This window comes from Phyllobates terribilis, unplaced genomic scaffold, assembly GCF_046119375.1.
Source record: "Phyllobates terribilis strain yellow unplaced genomic scaffold, ASM4611937v1 Scaffold_1__5_contigs__length_1240528914, whole genome shotgun sequence".
Lineage (NCBI taxonomy): Eukaryota > Metazoa > Chordata > Amphibia > Anura > Dendrobatidae > Phyllobates > Phyllobates terribilis.
The window spans coordinates 1,080,005,858-1,080,028,326 of NW_027362761.1; the positions used below are offsets into that span (position 1 = coordinate 1,080,005,858).

At 44.8% G+C, this 22,469-nt stretch overlaps 1 protein-coding gene across 1 annotated transcript in view; it reads left to right on the forward strand.

Moving 5' to 3' along the window:
* The first annotated feature begins 9,253 nt into the window (after positions 1-9,253).
* The window catches only part of COMMD8 (COMM domain containing 8), a 32,835-nt gene continuing 19,619 nt past the window's right edge, over positions 9,254-22,469 (forward strand). The window contains exons 1-3 of the mRNA XM_073656940.1: positions 9,254-9,408; positions 12,374-12,529; positions 17,358-17,507. Coding sequence (XP_073513041.1) covers positions 9,340-9,408; positions 12,374-12,529; positions 17,358-17,507 — 375 coding nt within the window. The 5' untranslated portion in view covers positions 9,254-9,339. The remainder of the gene's footprint in view (positions 9,409-12,373; positions 12,530-17,357; positions 17,508-22,469) is intronic.

Here is a 22,469-nt window from a genome sequence, read left to right on the forward strand (position 1 = left end):
CTATGATTCTGGCGCACGGTGTCTTAAATCTGCCATGATTTTAGATCACGGTGTCTCACATCTGCCATGATTTTAGCGCACGGTGTCTCACATCTGCCATGATTCTGGCGCACAGTGTCTCACATCTGCCATGATTCTGACGCATGGTGTCTTACATCTGCCATGATTTTAGCGCACGGTGTCTCACATCTGATATAATTCTGGCGCACGGTGTCTCACATCTGCCATGATTCTGGCGCATGGTGTCTCACATCTGCTATGATTCTGGTGCACGGTGTCTTACATCTGATATGGTTCTGGCGCACGGTGTCTCACATCTGCCATGATTCTGGCGCACGGTGTCTCACATCTGATATGATTCTGGCGCACGGTTTCTCACATCTGATATGATTCTAGAGCACGGTGTCTCACATCTGATATGATTCTGGCGCACTGTGTCTCACATCTGCCACACGGTGTCTCACATCTGCCATGATTTTAGCGCACGGTGTCTCACATCTGCCACGAATCTGGCACACAGTGTCTTATATCTGCTATGATTCTGGCGCACAGTGTCTCACATCTGCTATGATTCTGGCGCACGGTGTCTCACATCTGCCACGATTCTGGCGCACAGTGTCTTACATCTGCTACGATTCTGGCGCACTGTGTCTCACATCTGCCACGATTCTGGCGCACGGTGTCTTACATCTGACATGATTCTGGCGCACGGTTTCTCACATCTGACATGATTCTGGAGCACGGTGTCTCACATCTGATATGATTCTGGCGCACGGTTTCTCACATCTGATATGATTCTGGAGCACGGTGTCTCACATCTGATATGATTCTGGCGCACTGTGTCTCACATCTGCCACGATTCTGGCACACGGTGTCTCACATCTGCCATGATTTTAGCGCACGGTGTCTCACATCTGCCATGATTTTAGCGCACGGTGTCTCACATCTGATATGATTCTGGCGCACGGTGTCTCACATCTGCTATGATTCTGGCGCACGGTGTCTTACATCTGCCATGATTTTAGCGCACGGTGTCTTACATCTGCCATGATTTTAGCGCACGGTGTCTCACATCTGCCATGATTTTAGCGCACGGTGTCTCACATCTGCTATGATTCTGGCGCACGGTGTCTTAAATCTGCCATGATTTTAGATCACAGTGTCTCACATCTGCCATGATTTTAACGCATGGTGTCTTACATCTGCCATGATTTTAGCGCACGGTGTCTCACATCTGATATAATTCTGGCGCACGGTGTCTCACATCTGCCAAGATTCTGGCGCATGGTGTCTCACATCTGCTATGTTTCTGGTGCACAGTGTCTTACATCTGATATGGTTCTGGCGTACGGTGTCTCACATCTGCCATGATTCTGGCGCACGGTGTCTCACATCTGATATGATTCTGGCGCACGGTTTCTCACATCTGATATGATTCTGGAGCACGGTGTCTCACATCTGATATGATTCTGGCGCACTGTGTCTCACATCTGCCACACGGTGTCTCACATCTGCCATGATTTTAGCGCACGGTGTCTCACATCTGCCATGATTTTAGCGCACGGTGTCTCACATCTGATATGATTCTGGCGCACGGTGTCTCACATCTGCTATGATTCTGGCGCACGGTGTCTTACATCTGCCATGATTTTAGCGCACGGTGTCTTACATCTGCCATGATTTTAGCGCACGGTGTCTCACATCTGCCATGATTTTAGCGCACGGTGTCTCACATCTGCTATGATTCTGGCGCACGGTGTCTTAAATCTGCCATGATTTTAGATCACGGTGTCTCACATCTGCCATGATTTTAGCGCACGGTGTCTCACATCTGCCATGATTCTGGCGCACGGTGTCTCACATCTGCCATGATTCTGACGCATGGTGTCTTACATCTGCCATGATTTTAGCGCACGGTGTCTCACATCTGATATAATTCTGGCGCACGGTGTCTCACATCTGCCATGATTCTGGCGCATGGTGTCTCACATCTGCTATGATTCTGGTGCACGGTGTCTTACATCTGATATGGTTCTGGCGCACGGTGTCTCACATCTGCCATGATTCTGGCGCACGGTGTCTCACATCTGCTATGATTCTGGCGCACGGTGTCTTACATCTGTCATGATTTTAGCGCACGGTGTCTCACATCTGCCATGATTTTAGCGCACGGTCTCTCACATCTGCTATGATTCTGGCGCACGGTGTCTCACATCTGCCACGATTCTGGCGCACGGTGTCTTACATCTGATATGATTCTGGCGCACGGTTTCTCACATCTGATATGATTCTGCCACACTGTGTCTCACATCTGCCACGATTCTGGCACACTGTGTCTCACATCTGCCACGATTCTGGCGCACGGTGTCTCACATCTGCTATGATTCTGGCGCACGGTGTCTCACATCTGCCACGATTCTGGCGCACAGTGTCTCACATCTGCTATGATTCTGGCGCACGGTGTCTCACATCTGCCACGATTCTGGCGTACAGTCTCTTACATCTGCTACGATTCTGGCGCACGGTGTGTCACATCTGCCACGAATCTGGCACACAGTGTCTTATATCTGCTATGATTCTGGCGCACAGTGTCTCACATCTGCTATGATTCTGGCGCACGGTGTCTCACATCTGCCACGATTCTGGCGCACAGTGTCTTACATCTGCTACGATTCTGGCGCACTGTGTCTCACATCTGCCACGATTCTGGCGCACGGTGTCTTACATCTGACATGATTCTGGCGCACGGTTTCTCACATCTGACATGATTCTGGAGCACGGTGTCTCACATCTGATATGATTCTGGCGCACGGTTTCTCACATCTGATATGATTCTGGAGCACGGTGTCTCACATCTGATATGATTCTGGCGCACTGTGTCTCACATCTGCCACGATTCTGGCACACGGTGTCTCACATCTGCCATGATTTTAGCGCACGGTGTCTCACATCTGCCATGATTTTAGCGCACGGTGTCTTACATCTGCCATGATTTTAGCGCACGGTGTCTCACATCTGCCATGATTTTAGCGCACGGTGTCTCACATCTACTATGATTCTGGCGCACGGTGTCTTAAATCTGCCATGATTTTAGATCACGGTGTCTCACATCTGCCATGATTTTAGCGCACGGTGTCTCACATCTGCCATGATTCTGGCGCACAGTGTCTCACATCTGCCATGATTCTGACGCATGGTGTCTTACATCTGCCATGATTTTAGCGCACGGTGTCTCACATCTGATATAATTCTGGCGCACGGTGTCTCACATCTGCCATGATTTTAGCGCACGGTGTCTCACATCTGCCATGATTTTAGCGCACGGTGTCTCACATCTGATATGATTCTGGCGCACGGTGTCTCACATCTGCTATGATTCTGGCGCACGGTGTCTTACATCTGCCATGATTTTAGCGCACGGTGTCTTACATCTGCCATGATTTTAGCGCACGGTGTCTCACATCTGCCATGATTTTAGCGCACGGTGTCTCACATCTACTATGATTCTGGCGCACGGTGTCTTAAATCTGCCATGATTTTAGATCACGGTGTCTCACATCTGCCATGATTTTAGCGCACGGTGTCTCACATCTGCCATGATTCTGGCGCACAGTGTCTCACATCTGCCATGATTCTGACGCATGGTGTCTTACATCTGCCATGATTTTAGCGCACGGTGTCTCACATCTGATATAATTCTGGCGCACGGTGTCTCACATCTGCCATGATTCTGGCGCATGGTGTCTCACATCTGCCATGATTCTGGCGCACGGTGTCTCACATCTGCTATGATTCTGGCGCACGGTGTCTTACATCTGTCATGATTTTAGCGCACGGTGTCTCACATCTGCCATGATTTTAGCGCACGGTCTCTCACATCTGCTATGATTCTGGCGCACGGTGTGTCACATCTGCCACGATTCTGGCGCACGGTGTCTTACATCTGATATGATTCTGGCGCACGGTTTCTCACATCTGATATGATTCTGCCACACTGTGTCTCACATCTGCCACGATTCTGGCACACTGTGTCTCACATCTGCCACGATTCTGGCGCACGGTGTCTCACATCTGCTATGATTCTGGCGCACGGTGTCTCACATCTGCCACGATTCTGGCGCACAGTGTCTCACATCTGCTATGATTCTGGCGCACGGTGTCTCACATCTGCCACGATTCTGGCGCACAGTCTCTTACATCTGCTACGATTCTGGCGCACGGTGTGTCACATCTGCCACGAATCTGGCACACAGTGTCTTATATCTGCTATGATTCTGGCGCACAGTGACTCACATCTGCTATGATTCTGGCGCACGGTGTCTCACATCTGCCACGATTCTGGCGCACAGTGTCTTACATCTGCTACGATTCTGGCGCACTGTGTCTCACATCTGCCACGATTCTGGCGCACGGTGTCTTACATCTGACATGATTCTGGCGCACGGTTTCTCACATCTGACATGATTCTGGAGCACGGTGTCTCACATCTGATATGATTCTGGCGCACGGTTTCTCACATCTGATATGATTCTGGAGCACGGTGTCTCACATCTGATATGATTCTGGCGCACTGTGTCTCACATCTGCCACGATTCTGGCACACGGTGTCTCACATCTGCCATGATTTTAGCGCACGGTGTCTCACATCTGCCATGATTTTAGCGCACAGTGTCTCACATCTGATATGATTCTGGCGCACGGTGTCTCACATCTGCTATGATTCTGGCGCACGGTGTCTTACATCTGCCATGATTTTAGCGCACGGTGTCTTACATCTGCCATGATTTTAGCGCACGGTGTCTCACATCTGCCATGATTTTAGCGCACGGTGTCTCACATCTGCTATGATTCTGGCGCACGGTGTCTTAAATCTGCCATGATTTTAGATCACGGTGTCTCACATCTGCCATGATTTTAGCGCACGGTGTCTCACATCTGCCATGATTCTGGCGCACGGTGTCTCACATCTGCCATGATTCTGACGCATGGTGTCTTACATCTGCCATGATTTTAGCGCACGGTGTCTCACATCTGATATAATTCTGGCGCACGGTGTCTCACATCTGCCATGATTCTGGCGCATGGTGTCTCACATCTGCTATGTTTCTGGTGCACAGTGTCTTACATCTGATATGGTTCTGGCGCACGGTGTCTCACATCTGCCATGATTCTGGCGCACGGTGTCTCACATCTGATATGATTCTGGCGCACGGTTTCTCACATCTGATATGATTCTGGAGCACGGTGTCTCACATATGCCACGATTCTGGCGCACGGTGTCTTACATCTGCCATGATTTTAGCGCACGGTGTCTTACATCTGCCATGATTTTAGCGCACGGTGTCTCACATCTGCCATGATTTTAGCGCACGGTGTCTCACATCTGCTATGATTCTGGCGCACGGTGTCTTAAATCTGCCATGATTTTAGATCACGGTGTCTCACATCTGCCATGATTTTAGCGCACGGTGTCTCACATCTGCCATGATTCTGGCGCACGGTGTCTCACATCTGCCATGATTCTGACGCATGGTGTCTTACATCTGCCATGATTTTAGCGCACGGTGTCTCACATCTGATATAATTCTGGCGCACGGTGTCTCACATCTGCCATGATTCTGGCGCATGGTGTCTCACATCTGCTATGTTTCTGGTGCACAGTGTCTTACATCTGATATGGTTCTGGCGCACGGTGTCTCACATCTGCCATGATTCTGGCGCACGGTGTCTCACATCTGATATGATTCTGGCGCACGGTTTCTCACATGTGATATGATTCTAGAGCACGGTGTCTCACATCTGATATGATTCTGGCGCACTGTGTCTCACATCTGCCACACGGTGTCTCACATCTGCCATGATTTTAGCGCACGGTGTCTCACATCTGCCATGATTTTAGCGCACGGTGTCTCACATCTGATATGATTCTGGCGCACGGTGTCTCACATCTGCTATGATTCTGGCGCACTGTGTCTTACATCTGCCATGATTTTAGCGCACGGTGTCTTACATCTGCCATGATTTTAGCGCACGGTGTCTCACATCTGCCATGATTTTAGCGCACGGTGTCTCACATCTGCTATGATTCTGGCGCACGGTGTCTTAAATCTGCCATGATTTTAGATCACGGTGTCTCACATCTTCCATGATTTTAGCGCACGGTGTCTCACATCTGCCATGATTCTGGCGCACGGTGTCTCACATCTGCCATGATTCTGACGCATGGTGTCGTACATCTGCCATGATTTTAGCGCACGGTGTCTCACATCTGATATAATTCTGGCGCACGGTGTCTCACATCTGCCATGATTCTGGCGCATGGTGTCTCACATCTGCTATGATTCTGGTGCACGGTGTCTTACATCTGATATGGTTCTGGCGCACAGTGTCTCACATCTGCCATGATTCTGGCGCACGGTGTCTCACATCTGCTATGATTCTGGCGCACGGTGTCTTACATCTGTCATGATTTTAGCGCACGGTGTCTCACATCTGCCATGATTTTAGCGCACGGTCTCTCACATCTGCTATGATTCTGGCGCACGGTGTCTCACATCTGCCACGATTCTGGCGCACGGTGTCTTACATCTGATATGATTCTGGCGCACGGTTTCTCACATCTGATATGATTCTGCCACACTGTGTCTCACATCTGCCACGATTCTGGCACACTGTGTCTCACATCTGCCACGATTCTGGCGCACGGTGTCTCACATATGCTATGATTCTGGCGCACGGTGTCTCACATCTGCCACGATTCTGGCGCACAGTGTCTCACATCTGTTATGATTCTGGCGCACGGTGTCTCACATCTGCCACGATTCTGGCGCACAGTCTCTTACATCTGCTACGATTCTGGCGCACGGTGTGTCACATCTGCCACGATTCTGGCACACAGTGTCTTACATCTGCTATGATTCTGACGCACAGTGTCTCACATCTGCTCTGATTCTGGCGCACGGTGTCTCACATCTGCCACGATTCTGGCGCACAGTGTCTCACATCTGCCACGATTCTGGCGCACGGTGTCTTACATCTGACATGATTCTGGCGCACGGTTTCTCACATCTGATATGATTCTGGAGCACGGTGTCTCACATCTGATATGATTCTGCCACACTGTGTCTCACATCTGCCACGATTCTGGCACACGGTGCCTCACATCTGCCACGATTCTGGCGCACAGTGTCTTACATCTGCTACGATTCTGGCGCACTGTGTCTCACATCTGCCACGATTCTGGCGCACGGTGTCTTACATCTGACATGATTCTGGCGCACGGTTTCTCACATCTGATATGATTCTGGAGCACGGTGTCTCACATCTGATATGATTCTGGCGCACGGTTTCTCACATCTGATATGATTCTGGAGCACGGTGTCTCACATCTGATATGATTCTGGCACACGGTGTCTCACATATGCCACGATTCTGGCGCACGGTGTCTTACATCTGACATGATTCTGGAGCACGGTGTCTCACATCTGATATGATTCTGGCGCACGGTTTCTCACATCTGATATGATTCTGGAGCACGGTGTCTCACATCTGATATGATTCTGGCGCACTGTGTCTCACATCTGCCACGATTCTGGCGCACGGTGTCTTACATCTGACATGATTCTGGCGCACGGTTTCTCACATCTGATATGATTCTGGAGCACGGTGTCTCACATCTGATATGATTCTGGCGCACGGTTTCTCACATCTGATATGATTCTGGAGCACGGTGTCTCACATCTGATATGATTCTGGCACACGGTGTCTCACATATGCCACGATTCTGGCGCACGGTGTCTTACATCTGACATGATTCTGGCGCACGGTTTCTCACATCTGATATGATTCTGGAGCACGGTGTCTCACATCTGATATGATTCTGGCGCACGGTTTCTCACATCTGATATGATTCTGGAGCACGGTGTCTCACATCTGATATGATTCTGGCACACGGTGTCTCACATATGCCACGATTCTGGCGCACGGTGTCTTACATCTGACATGATTCTGGAGCACGGTGTCTCACATCTGATATGATTCTGGCGCACGGTTTCTCACATCTGATATGATTCTGGAGCACGGTGTCTCACACCTGATATGATTCTGGCGCACTGTGTCTCACATCTGCCACGATTCTGGCGCACGGTGTCTTACATCTGACATGATTCTGGCGCACGGTTTCTCACATCTGATATGATTCTGGAGCACGGTGTCTCACATCTGATATGATTCTGGCGCACGGTTTCTCACATCTGATATGATTCTGGAGCACGGTGTCTCACATCTGATATGATTCTGGCACACGGTGTCTCACATCTGATATGATTCTGGCGCACGGTGTCTCACATCTGATATGATTCTGGAGCACGGTGTCTCACATCTGCTATGATTCTGGAGCACGGTGTCTCACATCTGATATGATTCTGGCGCATGGTTTCTCACATCTGATATGATTCTGGCGCACGGTGTCTCACATATGCCACGATTCTGGCGCACGGTGTCTTACATCTGACATGATTCTGGAGCACGGTGTCTCACATCTGATATGATTCTGGCGCACGGTTTCTCACATCTGATATGATTCTGGAGCACGGTGTCTCACATCTGATATGATTCTGGCGCACGGTGTCTCACATCTGATATGATTCTGGCGCACGGTGTCTCACATCTGATATGATTCTGGAGCACGGTGTCTCACATCTGATATGATTCTGGCGCATGGTTTCTCACATCTGATATGATTCTGGCGCACTGTGTCTCACATCTGCCACGATTCTGGCGCACGGTGTCTTACATCTGACATGATTCTGGCGCACGGTGTCTTACATCTGATATGATTCTGGCGCACGGTTTCTCACATCTGATATGATTCTGGCGCACGGTGTCTCACATCTGATATGATTCTGGCGCACAGTGTCTCACATCTGCCATGATTCTGGCACAGCCACGCTCCTTGTGGGACAGTGTGCAGAAAGTGGCCAGAACACATAATCATGGGACAATACCAAAATGGTGCAAGGTCTGAAAGAATTGTGGCGCATTTAGTTCCCGGGTCTCAGCGTGGACGCACTGATAACTGCCTGTGACCATTGTGACCCTGCGGCTACTGTCTGGCTTGTGTGGGCGCTGTATGACTACCGTGGCGCAGTGTACGGTGCGCAGTGCTGCTGGCGGGAGCGCCCGTCACCAGTGATATAACAGACAACACTGTGCTGCTCACACCTCCCTCCTGACGTCACACACTTCTGGTCACATGACCGAAGCAGCCGCTCGTCTGTGATTGGCTGCTGGAGCAGGAAAGCCCGCTGCTGGTCATGTGATTAGAGCGGCGGTCTGGACATGGACGGAGCTGAGGACGGCGCGGGGCTGGAGTTGGTGGAGAAGCTGCCGCTCTCTCAGTGTCCGCAGGTGACTATATCGCCCTCTTGAGGGCTCACTGTGTGGCTGCCTCCTCCAGGTTGTGTTGGGGTTTGTAGTCCCTGTGGAGGTGCATGTCTGCTCTGTGATAGGGGCGTTCCTACAAGTCCAAGCCTGTGGAGGTGATGAGCAGAACCGAGGCTCCTATATAGTGATGGCGCTCACCACATGTATCCATAGAGCCTTGTGTCTGTATAGGGCGCAGGACCGGGGGATGGGGGGGTTCACTTGTGTCATACGCTACACTGTGTCAGCAGAATAAAAGCTGTATACTGCATGGTAGTGTGTGTGTGTGTTTATTTATATATATGTGTGTGTGTATTTTTACATATTTTTTTTTCTTTCTTTAAGCATTATTACTGTAATGACATTTTGCTGTAGATGTGAATAGTGCCATATATATTATGAGCTAGATCATATATAAGGTGAACAATCGGACAGGCTGTTATGGAGGGAGAAGTCGTTCACTGGGGTCATTGTAGACTTTCCTGGAGATATGAAGAGTTTTGAGGTCTCAGTTGTGCGAGGCAATTGGATATGTTGCTGAGGAGAGATATTAAAGGAGATTGGGTGATGAACGTAGGAGTGTGGGGAGAGAAGGAGGTCTTGTAAGGACCAGAGATTACATGTGTAAAGATGTACGGACGAGACAGATTGTGGACGGCCTTGTAAGACCATGTAAGTAATTTTATGGTGGATTAATTGGGGAATTGGACACCAGGGAAGGGATGGGGAGAGGTGGATTAGTCAGGCAGCAGAGTTAGGGACAGACTGGAGAGGTGTTAGCAGAGAGACCACAGAGGAGGATATTGCCACCTTCCAGGGGGGAGATGATGAGGGCATGCACTGCAGCGTTGGGGTCCTGGGTTCAAATCCCACCAAGGACAACATCTGCAAGGAATTTTTGTGGATTTCCTCCCACATTCCAAAGACATACTGATAGGGAATGTAGATTGTGATCCCCAATGGGGACCGGGCCGATTAATGTCTGTAAAGCGTGGTGGAATTAAAATATAATTGAATAAAATAAATAGTAGGTTGAGGAAGGGACAAATTCTGGAAATATTTTTAAGTTGCAGGTGGTGAGTGCTGGAATGTGCGGTTTGAAGGACAGGGCAAAGTCAAGGGTTACTCCGAAGCAGCGGACTTATAAGACAGGGGAAAGCGTGATGTCATTTGTCGTGAGATTGAAGAAAGATGATGAGTTTGATTTTGTCCACATTCTGGGACTCTCTGGAATTCTTGACATCAAAGAGGTGATGTCTGGACCAGAGCGGTAGATCTGAGTGTCATCGTAGGTGGCACTGGAAGCCATGGGACTTCATGATCTGTTAAAGATATAGATGGAGAGGAGTAGGGGGTCCAAGGACAGAGTGTTGAGGGACACCAATGGTGAGGGTGGGATAAGGAGGTGCTGTGGGAATTGAGATGCTATATGACCTCTACCGGGCCAAGCTATACATATCTTTACTGAATAGTAGGGGTATTTGCAGTCCTATGGGGGATGTATTACACATTGGACTGGTGGCTCACTGTCTTCACATCTAGAAAAGTAGGAAGAGCTTTGGATGGTCTCCTATTGGTTGAGGCAGGATTGGGCCCATGATTGCCTATAAGAACAATATCTGATGCCTCAGTTATTACAGCTGACTTTTGCATGCAGCATCTTTTCACATCAGATGGGTGCACAGCAGTGTCATCAGTTGTGTCCTCCTGAGTCATAAAAACCTGTCCAGACACAGATGATGAGTGGATCCAGCCTTTATGAGGTGTTTATTGAAGCTGGTGCAGGTTGATTTGCTGGTTCTGCCCTATCGGCCGCATTGGTTATCTGTGGGAAATGGATGGGCTCCTTGAAAGCTGCCATGTACCTGAATGCATCCACGGCTCTTCTTGTGATTAGCTGCTGTGCCGTCGTTGCGGTTTGATGTGCATGTGATGGTGGGCCAGACCAGCTAATCACAAGAAGAGCGGCGGTAGCTGGCACGTGATAGGCTGCTCTCAGGGCTCCTGTCCGGCAGACACAGATTACTGACTGACTTGGCCGATGGGTCCTGGATCCTGCAAATCGACTCACACCAACTTTTTTTTTTTTTTCATTGGTTCAATGCATTTTGGAAATAAGTGCGGGAAATGTCAGAATTATGTCAGTGGTTAGTAGTTTACTGGTAATTACCAGCAACATTTTGTCATTTGTTTGACGGAGTTACCTCTTTGTATCAGGACTGGAGTCAGATCTCCATAGGCTTCTAGGTTCCCTTTAAAGTAGCATATCTCCTATAAATAAATAAATAAAAAAATTGCTATTTACCTGCAGATATAGGTGCAGTCTGCAGGTAAATAGTGTTTTAATCCTGTTTGTCAGTGTTACTGGAAATGTAGCTACAGGGAGAGAATGAAGTTGTATTCGCTCTACAGCTGATCGATTCCAGTCATTGGGGCGTTGGAGGGAGAGGTTACACTGTATGTGCAGGTAAATATAGGTGACGGGTTCCCTTTAACTCCGGTACTGATGACGTATGGAAAGTTCTTGTGTTGCATCTGTAATTCTGGAATGAAAAATAATTCATATTCCAATAGCCTGTATTCTGCAGCAAGTTCTAAACATAGAGGAAACATTCTTCCTTAATATTTTTTCTGTGTCGGTCACACTCCTGGTTTTGGCTTTCAAATAAACAACATGTAAAAGTGGCCTTAGGTCTGTACAAAGGCACAAAAAGTCCTCAGCGCCATAGGTGCTCCACTTCCCACTGTATGAAGCCCTGTAGGGTAGAGGGGATGGAAATAATGAGCAATTCTCCATTGTTTTTTGTGATATAAATGACGTACCTGCAGATGCGCCCACCACCGTGTGCTATTCAGCTTCTTACACATCTACTATTTAACAATTTCCAATCAAGTGTAAGTCTGGTATTATCAAAGATAAATCCTAAGATTTTTCTGTAATTTCATTCAGTTCCTTCACAAGGTGATTGATGGCGTCTGTGGCCGGGCGCAGCCCCGATTTCAGGACTATGGCAGCATCTGGAGCTTGAGGGAATGGCTGGAAGTCTTGGAGAACACCACGGCTTTTATTAAAACTGCTGTTGGCAAAGATGGATCCTCTGATGAGGTAGTTTTGGTTTTAGTTCTCATAGACAGGATGATGGACAGGTGAACTTGATTTACAGGGAAATACTGAAAACTATTGTAATTTCCTGAATTGTAATTATGCTCCAAACTCTGCCCTGGAGATTTTCAACAATAGAAATGAGTGCAGAGACTGTGCCGAATAACTAGCACCAACTCCTATCATTCTCTCACAAAAACTAGAGGGTTTTTAGGAAGGGAAAGCACTGAGCATTGGTAGATTACAAAAAGTCTATGAATGTATCTACCCTTATGGTGATAAGTTCATTCTATTTAATTCAATGTTTCCTGCTAGTCAGTTCCTCTCTCAAATTGATCAGTAATCAAAGGTTTAGACTATTCATAGTGATCTGCTCTAGTCACACCTCAATATTTTAAAAGCACCATGGATTTAGTTATCGTATACCCAGCATTCTTAAATTTTTTTTATTATATTATCCCCCGTTACATTACACATTCTGTTGTTCACTAGTGGTCTGTGGCTTAAAACTCCCCAACAATCGCTTTAAAAATAAATAAAAAAATAAAAAATCCGTTCTCTAACACGCAGCTTGTCGGGTTAGAGCGGTTGCCTCCTACCTAAGCATGTGCACAGCGCAGATATATGGCTGTAGTAGATACTCGAAGGGTAAGTTCACACAACCTCTTTTTTTTATTTATTTTTTTTATTTATAGTGCGGTTTCTCTCCGAAAAATGCATGAATAAGCTCTCAGAAAACGCACAAAAAAATGAGCATATTCATTTCTATGTAAAAGAAAATTACTTGCTGTTCATATTTTCAGGTAGTTTGAGCATCTTTCAACTGCCTCAGGTTTCCAAAAACTTTAAAGTGGTTGTCCGGTCCAAATCGATAAGTCTGCAGTCACTCTGTGTAACTGCAGACTTATGAATCCCCCCCCCCAGAACAAGCACTTGGCACTGCAGGGATTCACCGGTTTCAGACCTGGGAACTTAGGGTATGTATGAGTTATACATACTTCTGGTCAGTGGGCGCAGCCTTTCTACAATACACTTGGATGGAGAGAGGCCACGCTTTCTAGTCGGCCACGCCCACTGGCCGAGAGTACAGTGGGGGAAATAATTATTTGATCCCTTGCTGTTTTTGTAAGTTTGCCCACTGACAAAGACATGAACAGTCTATAATTTTAAGGGTAGGTTAATTTTAACATTGAGAGATAGAATATCCAAAAAAAAAAAACAAGAAAATCACATTGTATAAATTAGATACATTTTTTTACATTTTGCAATGAGAAATAAATATTTGATCCCCTACAAACCATTGAGTTCTGGCTCCTACAGACCAGTTAGATACTCCTTAATCAACTCGTTACCTGCATTAAAGACAGCTGTCTTCCATAGTCACCTGTATAAAAGACTCCTGTCCACAGACTCAATCAGTCAGACTCTAACCTCTACAACATGGGCAGGACAAAAAAGGTTTCTAAGTATGTCAGGGACAAGATCATAGACCTGCACAAAGCTGGAATGGGCTACAAAACCATAAGTAAGTCGCTGGGTGAGAAGGAGACAACTGTTGGTGCAATAGTAAGAAAATGGAAGAAATACAAAATGACTGTCAATCGACATTGATCTGGGGCACCATGCAAAATCTCACCTTGTGGGTATCCTTGATCATGAGGAAGGTGAGAGATCAGCCTAAAACTATACGGGGGGGAGGGGGTGACTTGTTAATGATCTTAAGGCAGCTGGGACCACAGTCACCAAGAAAACCATTGGTAACACATAACGCCTTTAAAGGTTTAAAATCCTGCAGTGCCCGCAGGGTCCCCCTGCTCAAGAAGGCACATGTGCAGGCCCGTCTGAAGTTTGCCAATAAACACCTGGATGATTCTGTGAGTTATTGGGAGAAGGTGCTGTGGTCAGATGAGACAAAAATTTAGCTCTTTGGCATTAACTCAAATAGGTCAATTAACCCAAGGATGAGTACAATCGTAAGAACATCGTCCCAACCATGAAGCATGGTTGGGGAAACATACTTTGTGGGTGCTTTTCTGCAAAGGGGATGACTGCACCGTACTGAAGGGAAGATGGATGGGGTCATGTATTGCGAGATTTTAGCCAACAACCTCCTTCCCTCAGTAAGAGCATTGAAGATGGGTCGAGGCTGGGTCTTCCAGCAAGACAATGACCCAAAACATACAGCCAAGGCAGCAAAGGAGTGGCTCAAAAAGAAGCCCAGTAAGTTGAAGCTCCGAGTTGCCAAGCGATAGCCTCAAAATCTGAATGATTTAGAGATGATCTGCAAAGAGGAGTGGAGCAAAATTCTTCCTGACATGTGCCCAAACCTCATCATCAACTACAAAAAACATCTGACTGCTGTGCTTGCCAACAAGGGTTTTGCCACCAAGTATTAAGTGTTGTTTGCCAGAAATACTTACTTCTCACTGCAAAATGCAAAAAAAATTATCTAATTTATACAATGTGATTTTTTTGGGATATTCTATTTCTGAATGTTAAAATTAACCTACTCTTAAAATTATAGACTGTTCATGTCTTTGTCAGTGGGCAAAATTTAAAAAAACCGCAAGGGATCAAATACTTATTTCCCCCTCTGTACGTATATCTCATACATACCCTCGGCTTATCGATTTGGACCAGACAACCCCTTTAAGTGGCCTGACCATTCTTCAGGCTTTTTTCTCTCGTAATACATTACAAATACAAGTCGATAGGAAACTAAAAAGTTATTCGACAGAAACACGGGCATCTTTGAGCATTTTTTTTTTTCAGAATTTTTGCTTTAAAAAAAAAAAAACACTAACGTCTAAACGTTCCGGAACATGGCTTCAGGATATGAGCAAATAAGGTTTCATTAGAGAAAAAAAAATGCTACAGACTTAACACTGGACATTTTTGGCCGCCTGATTAAGACGTTCTGTGGACAAATTCTTAGAACCTGTACACAGTGGTGTACAGACGCCTGACCTCCATCAACTGAAAGAAGGTAGGTTCACAATCGGTCGGTCAGTTTTACAGTAACGTAAACTTGCTTGTCTAACAGTGCTGCTAATGATTTTCTTCAGCAAGAAGCAAATAGTACAGGGCCTTAATCCACTCTTCACATACAAGCATAATATCGTGGAGAGGCTTTTTTTTTTTTTTTTTTTTTTTTTTTTTTTTTTTTTCTATATGAGGTCACAACAGAATGTCTTTGTCTAGAAGAAGTTCTTTTCAGCAGAACTTGTCTCTCTCCATCTCACACAGTCAGCTTGCTGCTTTTCATCACCTCTGGCGCCCGCACCTGGAGCCCTGCCTGAGCAGGTCCTAAACTTGGAATGTAGTATGGGAGTGACCAGTCCACCAAGGCTCTACAGCCATTCCTAAATATCAGACTTGGAAACTTAATCGTTGCTCAATACCTACCATTCAGCAATCGACCTGCGAAGGTATGCTTTGCCCCTAAGTCAGGTGCAAGTGGGTGTATAGAGCAGGCTGAGAAACCATACATAGCAGGGACTAGCTGTGTTTTACAGCCATCGTGTTGCCAATGAGTTACCATGTCATCTTTGCATCCCCATGAAGCATATCTTGTGGCTGGTCGTCATGAGAGATCTTCATATTCACTAAATACAGCAATATACTAGTGTTGCAGTATATAATACAAGCGATTGCAGCTTCACGTCCTTAAAAAGAACTAAAAAAGAAAAGTGAAATTAGTGTAAGAAAAAAAAAAATCACCTCCTTTTCACAAAGATAAAAAAACACATCTTAAAACCCCTTTTGAGGAGCATTTTAACATATTAATAAACTATTGTTTTTACTAATTTTTTCCTGTAACTAGGGCTTGTATATTAGCCCAAGTTACAGGGGAATTTCATCCTCCTGCCTACTTAGCCGAGCTGATTGGGTCTCCCGGGACCCAGCAACTCCTGATCTTTCTGTATACCCAGTGATCATGTGTTCACTGGGCATGGAGGAGGAAGCACTGTCAGTGCAACTGCTTCCTAGTCTATATACATAAGTTCTGGTTCAGCACTATGTATACAAATGTCACGTCGAGAAGGTTAATCGTGGTAATAAACCATTTTTATTTTCTCTGAGAAGTCTGGCTTTGTCTAGGCCGCTCCCCACCAACACAGTTGCTCCATCTTGTGCAAGTTGCTTAGACTGTATTTACGTTTTAGAGCGTCAGTGCAGGTATAAGTGTGGAACTCCCTGATGTAAAGGGTTTTAGACAGTCCAGAAGTAGTGAATATAGATTTCACGTGGAAAAGCCCATGGATTCGACACAAGGATTATTGAATGGGGTTACTATTCATGCAGATGTGCAGCTTATTAAAACGCACAACTTTAGCAGAAATCCAAGGGTCAGTTTCAGATTTTTGCCACAGATACTATTGCAAATCTGCACTGAATGCTTCATCCTTAAATTCCATTGTGTGAACATGCCCTAAGGCCGGGTTCAGATGGCCGTATTGAAAATGGGGTTAGTTGCAACAGACCAAAGTAGTGCAATTTGCAGTTTTCTTCCTTCGTTTTTTTTTTTTTTCCTTTTAGTAAGTGTAGAATATCAGCCGCTCATGTGCCCATGTTTTTTTTTTTTTTTTTTTATTTAATTGTAGCTTCAAATGTGTTTGCAAACTCTTAAAAAATAACAAACTTCTGTAAGTTAAAGCATTAAAAGATCTGAAAAAAAAAACAAAGCTGCATAAACGAATTATGTAAATTCATTCAGTCATATCACTGGTGATGTACTGCTTACGTGGAGAATATTACCCTTAAAATGTAGATATTCAGGATTTTTGCTAAATGTTTTTAAGTAAAGAATGTCTTTTTCTTGTATTTAAAGACTAGTGAACTAAGTGGATTAAATCCAGAATATCAAGAAATGATGATCAAGTGCATAAAAAGCAGGAAACCTGAAATTAAAGACGCTTTAGTGGAGAAGGTGTGTGCAATGTCATCTTCTTATCTGCAGGATTTTGACTGGCAGCTAAAGGTACGTGCTTCTGTTCAGCATTATAGACGGGTTGCTTTATTTCTTTTTTAGTGTATTGTTTTATGGGCCCTGTCATTTGTTATGGGCCCATAAAGTGTCTAAAAACATTTACTGAAATATTACTTGTGAAAATGTCAAAATATAGCCCTCTAAGCTCCCAGTGGAGAATCACCATTGGGGGTTGTATTTCCTCTGCAGGCTTAAAGGTGTTTTCACACAACAAAGTTAATTTTAATTAACATATTAATCAATAGATCTTGGAATAATATCTTCCACGATTAGATGTGCTTAAATAAAATGTTCCTGTGCTGAGATAATCTTATCAATGTGCCCCTGCTGTGTACTGTGTAATGTCTGTGTCTGACCGTGTAGGAGCATGGTCTGATCATACCACAGCTCCTGGGCAGGGGAGAAAGGAAAAGAGTATACAGACAGGACAGCACGGGATCACAGCTGATTCTTTCTTTGAGGTAAAACATTTCTTAAAAACAGGCAAGTAAATGTTTTAACTCACAAAAAGAATCAGCTGCGATCCCCTGCTGTAATGTCTGTATACTCTCTTACATGAGGCCTGTCAACTTTACACTGGCAGATCGCCTGTTAGACTCTGCTACAGGCTGCCATGACAACCCTTGGCTCCCCCCAGGATCACGTCTTGGGGGTGCCAGAATGATGAAAGTAGGAGCCCACTCCCTCTCTCACAATTTTCTAAATTGCGCAATCACTATTAATTGCGGCATCTAGAAGATAGCACCAGGTTAACATCATTGTGACCTGAGCCAATCAGGTCTCAATTATGTTACCGGTGCAGAACCCCGGCTCATAGAGGTGTGTGTGGGGGGGTCTTAAGCGCTGCAAGATAGACGACTAATCAAACGGCTCTGCACAAAGCCCAGCAAGCCATTTAATTATGGTTGGGAAGCGGTTAAAATAGTGCTACACTTGTACATACATATATTTGGTACTGCTGCGTTCAGAATCGCCTTATCTATTCATATAAAAGAATAATTAATCCGATCGGTATACGGCGTAACGAGAAAAAAATTCTAAATGCCAGAATTTCTTTTTTTTTTGGTTGCAATAACGGGCTATCAAAACATCGGATCTACCCCAAAATGGTATCAATAAAAACGACAGCCCGGCGCGCAAAAAATAAGCCTTCACCCGGCCCCAGATCCTGAAAAATGGAGACTCCACGGGTCTCGGAAAATGGCGTGTGTGTTTTGTTTTGTTTTTTTTTGTTTGTTTTTTTTAAGCAAACTCTGAATTTTTTTTCACCACTTAAATAAAAAAGAACCTATACATGTTTGGTGTCTACGAACTCGTAATGATCTAGAGAATAATAATGGCAGGTCAGTTTTAGCAATTAGTGAACGTGGTAAAAGAAATGACCCAAAAAAACAACTGTAGAAGTGCATTTTTTCCCGTTTTCCAGCACTGCACCAGATGGTAAAACCAGTTTTGTCGTTCAAAAGTACAACTCGTCCCGCAACAAATAAGCCCTCACATGGTCATATTGAATGAAAATTTAAAAAGTTCTGGCTCTGGGAAGAAGGAAAGCAAAAACAGAAAGACCCAAGGTCGTTGAAGGGAATCTGTCAGCCGGTTTTTGCTATGTAATCTGAGGATCGCATGTGGTAGGGGTTAAAACACTGAACTCTGTGATGTGTCCCATGTCCAGCAGTGTGGTGGTGTTTACGTCGACTGAAGCTTTAATCACCTTGTGATTTTTAAAATTGCTGTGACTATCGGACACTCGAGAAATCGTCAGATTCCGCCCCCTTCTGAGATAAGCAGCTCACTGTTTATAGTTATGTACACTGAGAGCCTGATGTGGGTGGGGTTATCTTTCTAAGCTCCGCTGTATTGCTAAATCTAAAAACTGTGTCAGAACTGCTGCACCCAGTAATCTAAGTGATACATCATTGGATTCAGCTTCTCTTTGCCTATATCAGGCTGCTCTCAGATGAGGTAGCAAAAAACTGCTGACTGATTCCCTTTAAGGCACCTTACATTTTTAATTAATTATTCTTTTAAAAAAAATACCACCACCCCTCCCCCAATTATAAAGTTTAAAGCTCCCACATTTTTCCCAAAATGGCGAAATATAAAAAAATAACATAATTGGTATCACCATATGTATAACTGGCTGAACTGATATACATGTTGAAAAGCATTTCCCTATTTTAAAGTGATTGTCTAAGACAAAAATAAAAAGTTGTAATGACTGAAGTGGTGGTTTTCAGTTACTGCAGTTTCCCTCAAAAAAAAAAAAAAAAAAAAAAAAAAAAGCCCCTGCACAACTCTATTGAAAAATAACCCTATCCTTAAGGGATTATTGTACGGGGTTTATATTGTGAAATCTGACTTTCCCTTTAACCGTAATAAAAGGATTGGCAACCAAAGTTGTGTTCAAATGTAACTGCGTATCGCTGACGTACATATGGCTTGCTTCCATCCACCTCTCTCGGTAATAGCCCCTTGTAATTACTCAGATGGCCAGGGTTTTGTGTGGGCTTCGAGGCCTTTACACCTATGAAATGCAATTATAGCAAATGTGCTCCTACAAAAAGGATACTCATTAAGTTAAATTGAAAACAGCATGCACAACGCGTTGAAACATACAGAGATAAACCGCGGCACCTCACACTTCTTGGAAAGCTGTGCCTGAAAAGGACGTACTTAAAGCTTGGTTGTATTTTTAGTGGCCTTCGGTGGCTAGCTCAGTCTGTTACGTCCGTGTGATGCTTCTCAAACCTTGTATTTTGCTCAACATCAGAATCTAATGGGGATTGTTAGGAACGATAAGTTAGTGCAAGTGTTGTATGTCCTGTCAACCCACAGAATAAATGGTCGCATAGTTTAAAGGAAACCTGCTAGGTCCAATAAATCTATTAACCTGGACATATTGGATTAATCTGCAAGTTAATAGCATAATGAACAGGTCTGGCCTAAGGACTTAATGTGCGGCACCCGCGAAAAAATTAAATTTTATTTTTATTTAGGAGCCACCGGCTTTCAGTCATACAGGTGCACTCGGAGCAATTATAGTCATGCCTCACAGCACTGATGGCATTGACTTTAAGTACGCTCTGGTACTGACAAACAACTGGCTCTGAAAAACATCAGTGCCAAGCCGGCTGTCAGTCATCTCTGGGGTGTGTTACAGCCGCCACTCTGAGCGGTGACTGAAGCCACCCCTGCATGACTGAAAGCTGGCAGCTCCCGGGACATACTTTGTGGGCAAAGTCGGAACGCTGTAGTCCAACCGATGATAACAGGGGTAGCCTCAGCCCGTCTTGTGATGGCTATGCCACCAGCCTCTCCTATGTGATGTATATACAGCGGTCTCGGTGTCTCCTGTGTGATGTATACTGCAAACCCCCTCTACCCCCTTCACTGCATGAGTTCTATACGTGTAACATGTGCAGTAATTCCTTTCCCACTGTGAGGAGACCTGTAGTGTGTTCAGAACTTACTGCTGCACGTTCTTTTCAAAATTATTTGCAAAGAGTCTCCTGCGCTCCAGACCGACGTAACCCGGAGAAGCAGTTGTGAGCAGCAACATCATCCATACCACCTAACCTCACACGCTGCACCAAAGTTGATAATTTTGTACGGCCCCCGAATGATGGTATAAATATCCAAATGGCATTTGGCAGATAAAAGGTCCCCCCCCCCCCCTTTAAATCAGTGCTATAGGTGAATATAAGAACATTTATAATAAATCATATCTGAGAAATGCAGTTCTTTCTCCACTTATGAGCCACTTTTTTTTTCTTTTATCTCAATAGCTTTTCTCTATTATACGAAAACAAGTGGGGAAAAAAAAAACATGAAAACAAGTAGTAAACCTTCATAAATAAGTTGAGTGCACGCTAATTAACATATTTGATTTGGACTACTAAAGTGTTTTGTTTTTTTTCTTATGGGGGCAATATCCCCTACCATGCTCTGTGCTGACAGATTCCCTTTAATGCATTTGTCATGCTGTCATCTAAAAAACCCAACATCATCCTGTTACATTCAGTGTATGTACCATCAGAATGGTAAAGAGATTGGAAATGTTATATACGGTATATAGTGCGTAAATCTAAAGTGGATTTTAACAAGTGTAGATAAAGGTAGTGTGAAGTTCCTGGCGCTATGTTATGTCTCTTCTGTATTTCCAATATTATTTTTAGATAGAATGGCCCAAAAGACGCTTGTTACTTACATGTTTCATTTCCATTGAAGTATGGCTCCAGTAAAAAAAAAAAAAAAAAAAAAAATCAACTTCACAGATCTTATATTATGTACAGTAACTTTGAATCCTTTCCTTTGTCTTTTGTGCCTCACCTCTAATAAAGTTATCATTATCTGCTGTGTTACAGTGGAGCTGCAGCCGGTCACAGTCATTAGTTGTACAAGTCCGCCAGCTCTTTTCCTTCTTCCACTACCCTCTCACATTAGACTGCCTTCTTGAATCGGTGCTGAGGCGGCTGTAATTACTGGACTTTTTTAACTGATCTTAACATATCCCTGTAATTGATTATCCAACAATGTAATATTGCAGGTTTCTATGAAATATACATTTTTTCTAAACTTGAAATCCCCTTTATGCTCCGGTGTCTAGATATTGCTGCTGCATGCTGTGATGACACCTGCCGATTAGCTCCTGCACGTGTGTGTGTGTGTGTGTGTAATAAATATATATAATATTCTCACACACATACAGTACAGACCAAAAGTTTGGACACACCTTATCATTTAAAGAAATTTCTGTATTTTCCGGACTATGAAAATTGTACATTCACACTGAAGGCATCAAAACTATGAATTAACACATGTGGAATTATATACTTAACAAAAAAGTGTGAAACAACTGAAAATATGTCTTATATTCTAGGTTCTTCAAAGTAGCCACCTTTTGCTTTGATGACTGCTTTGCACACTCTTGGCATTCTCTTGATGAGCTTCAAG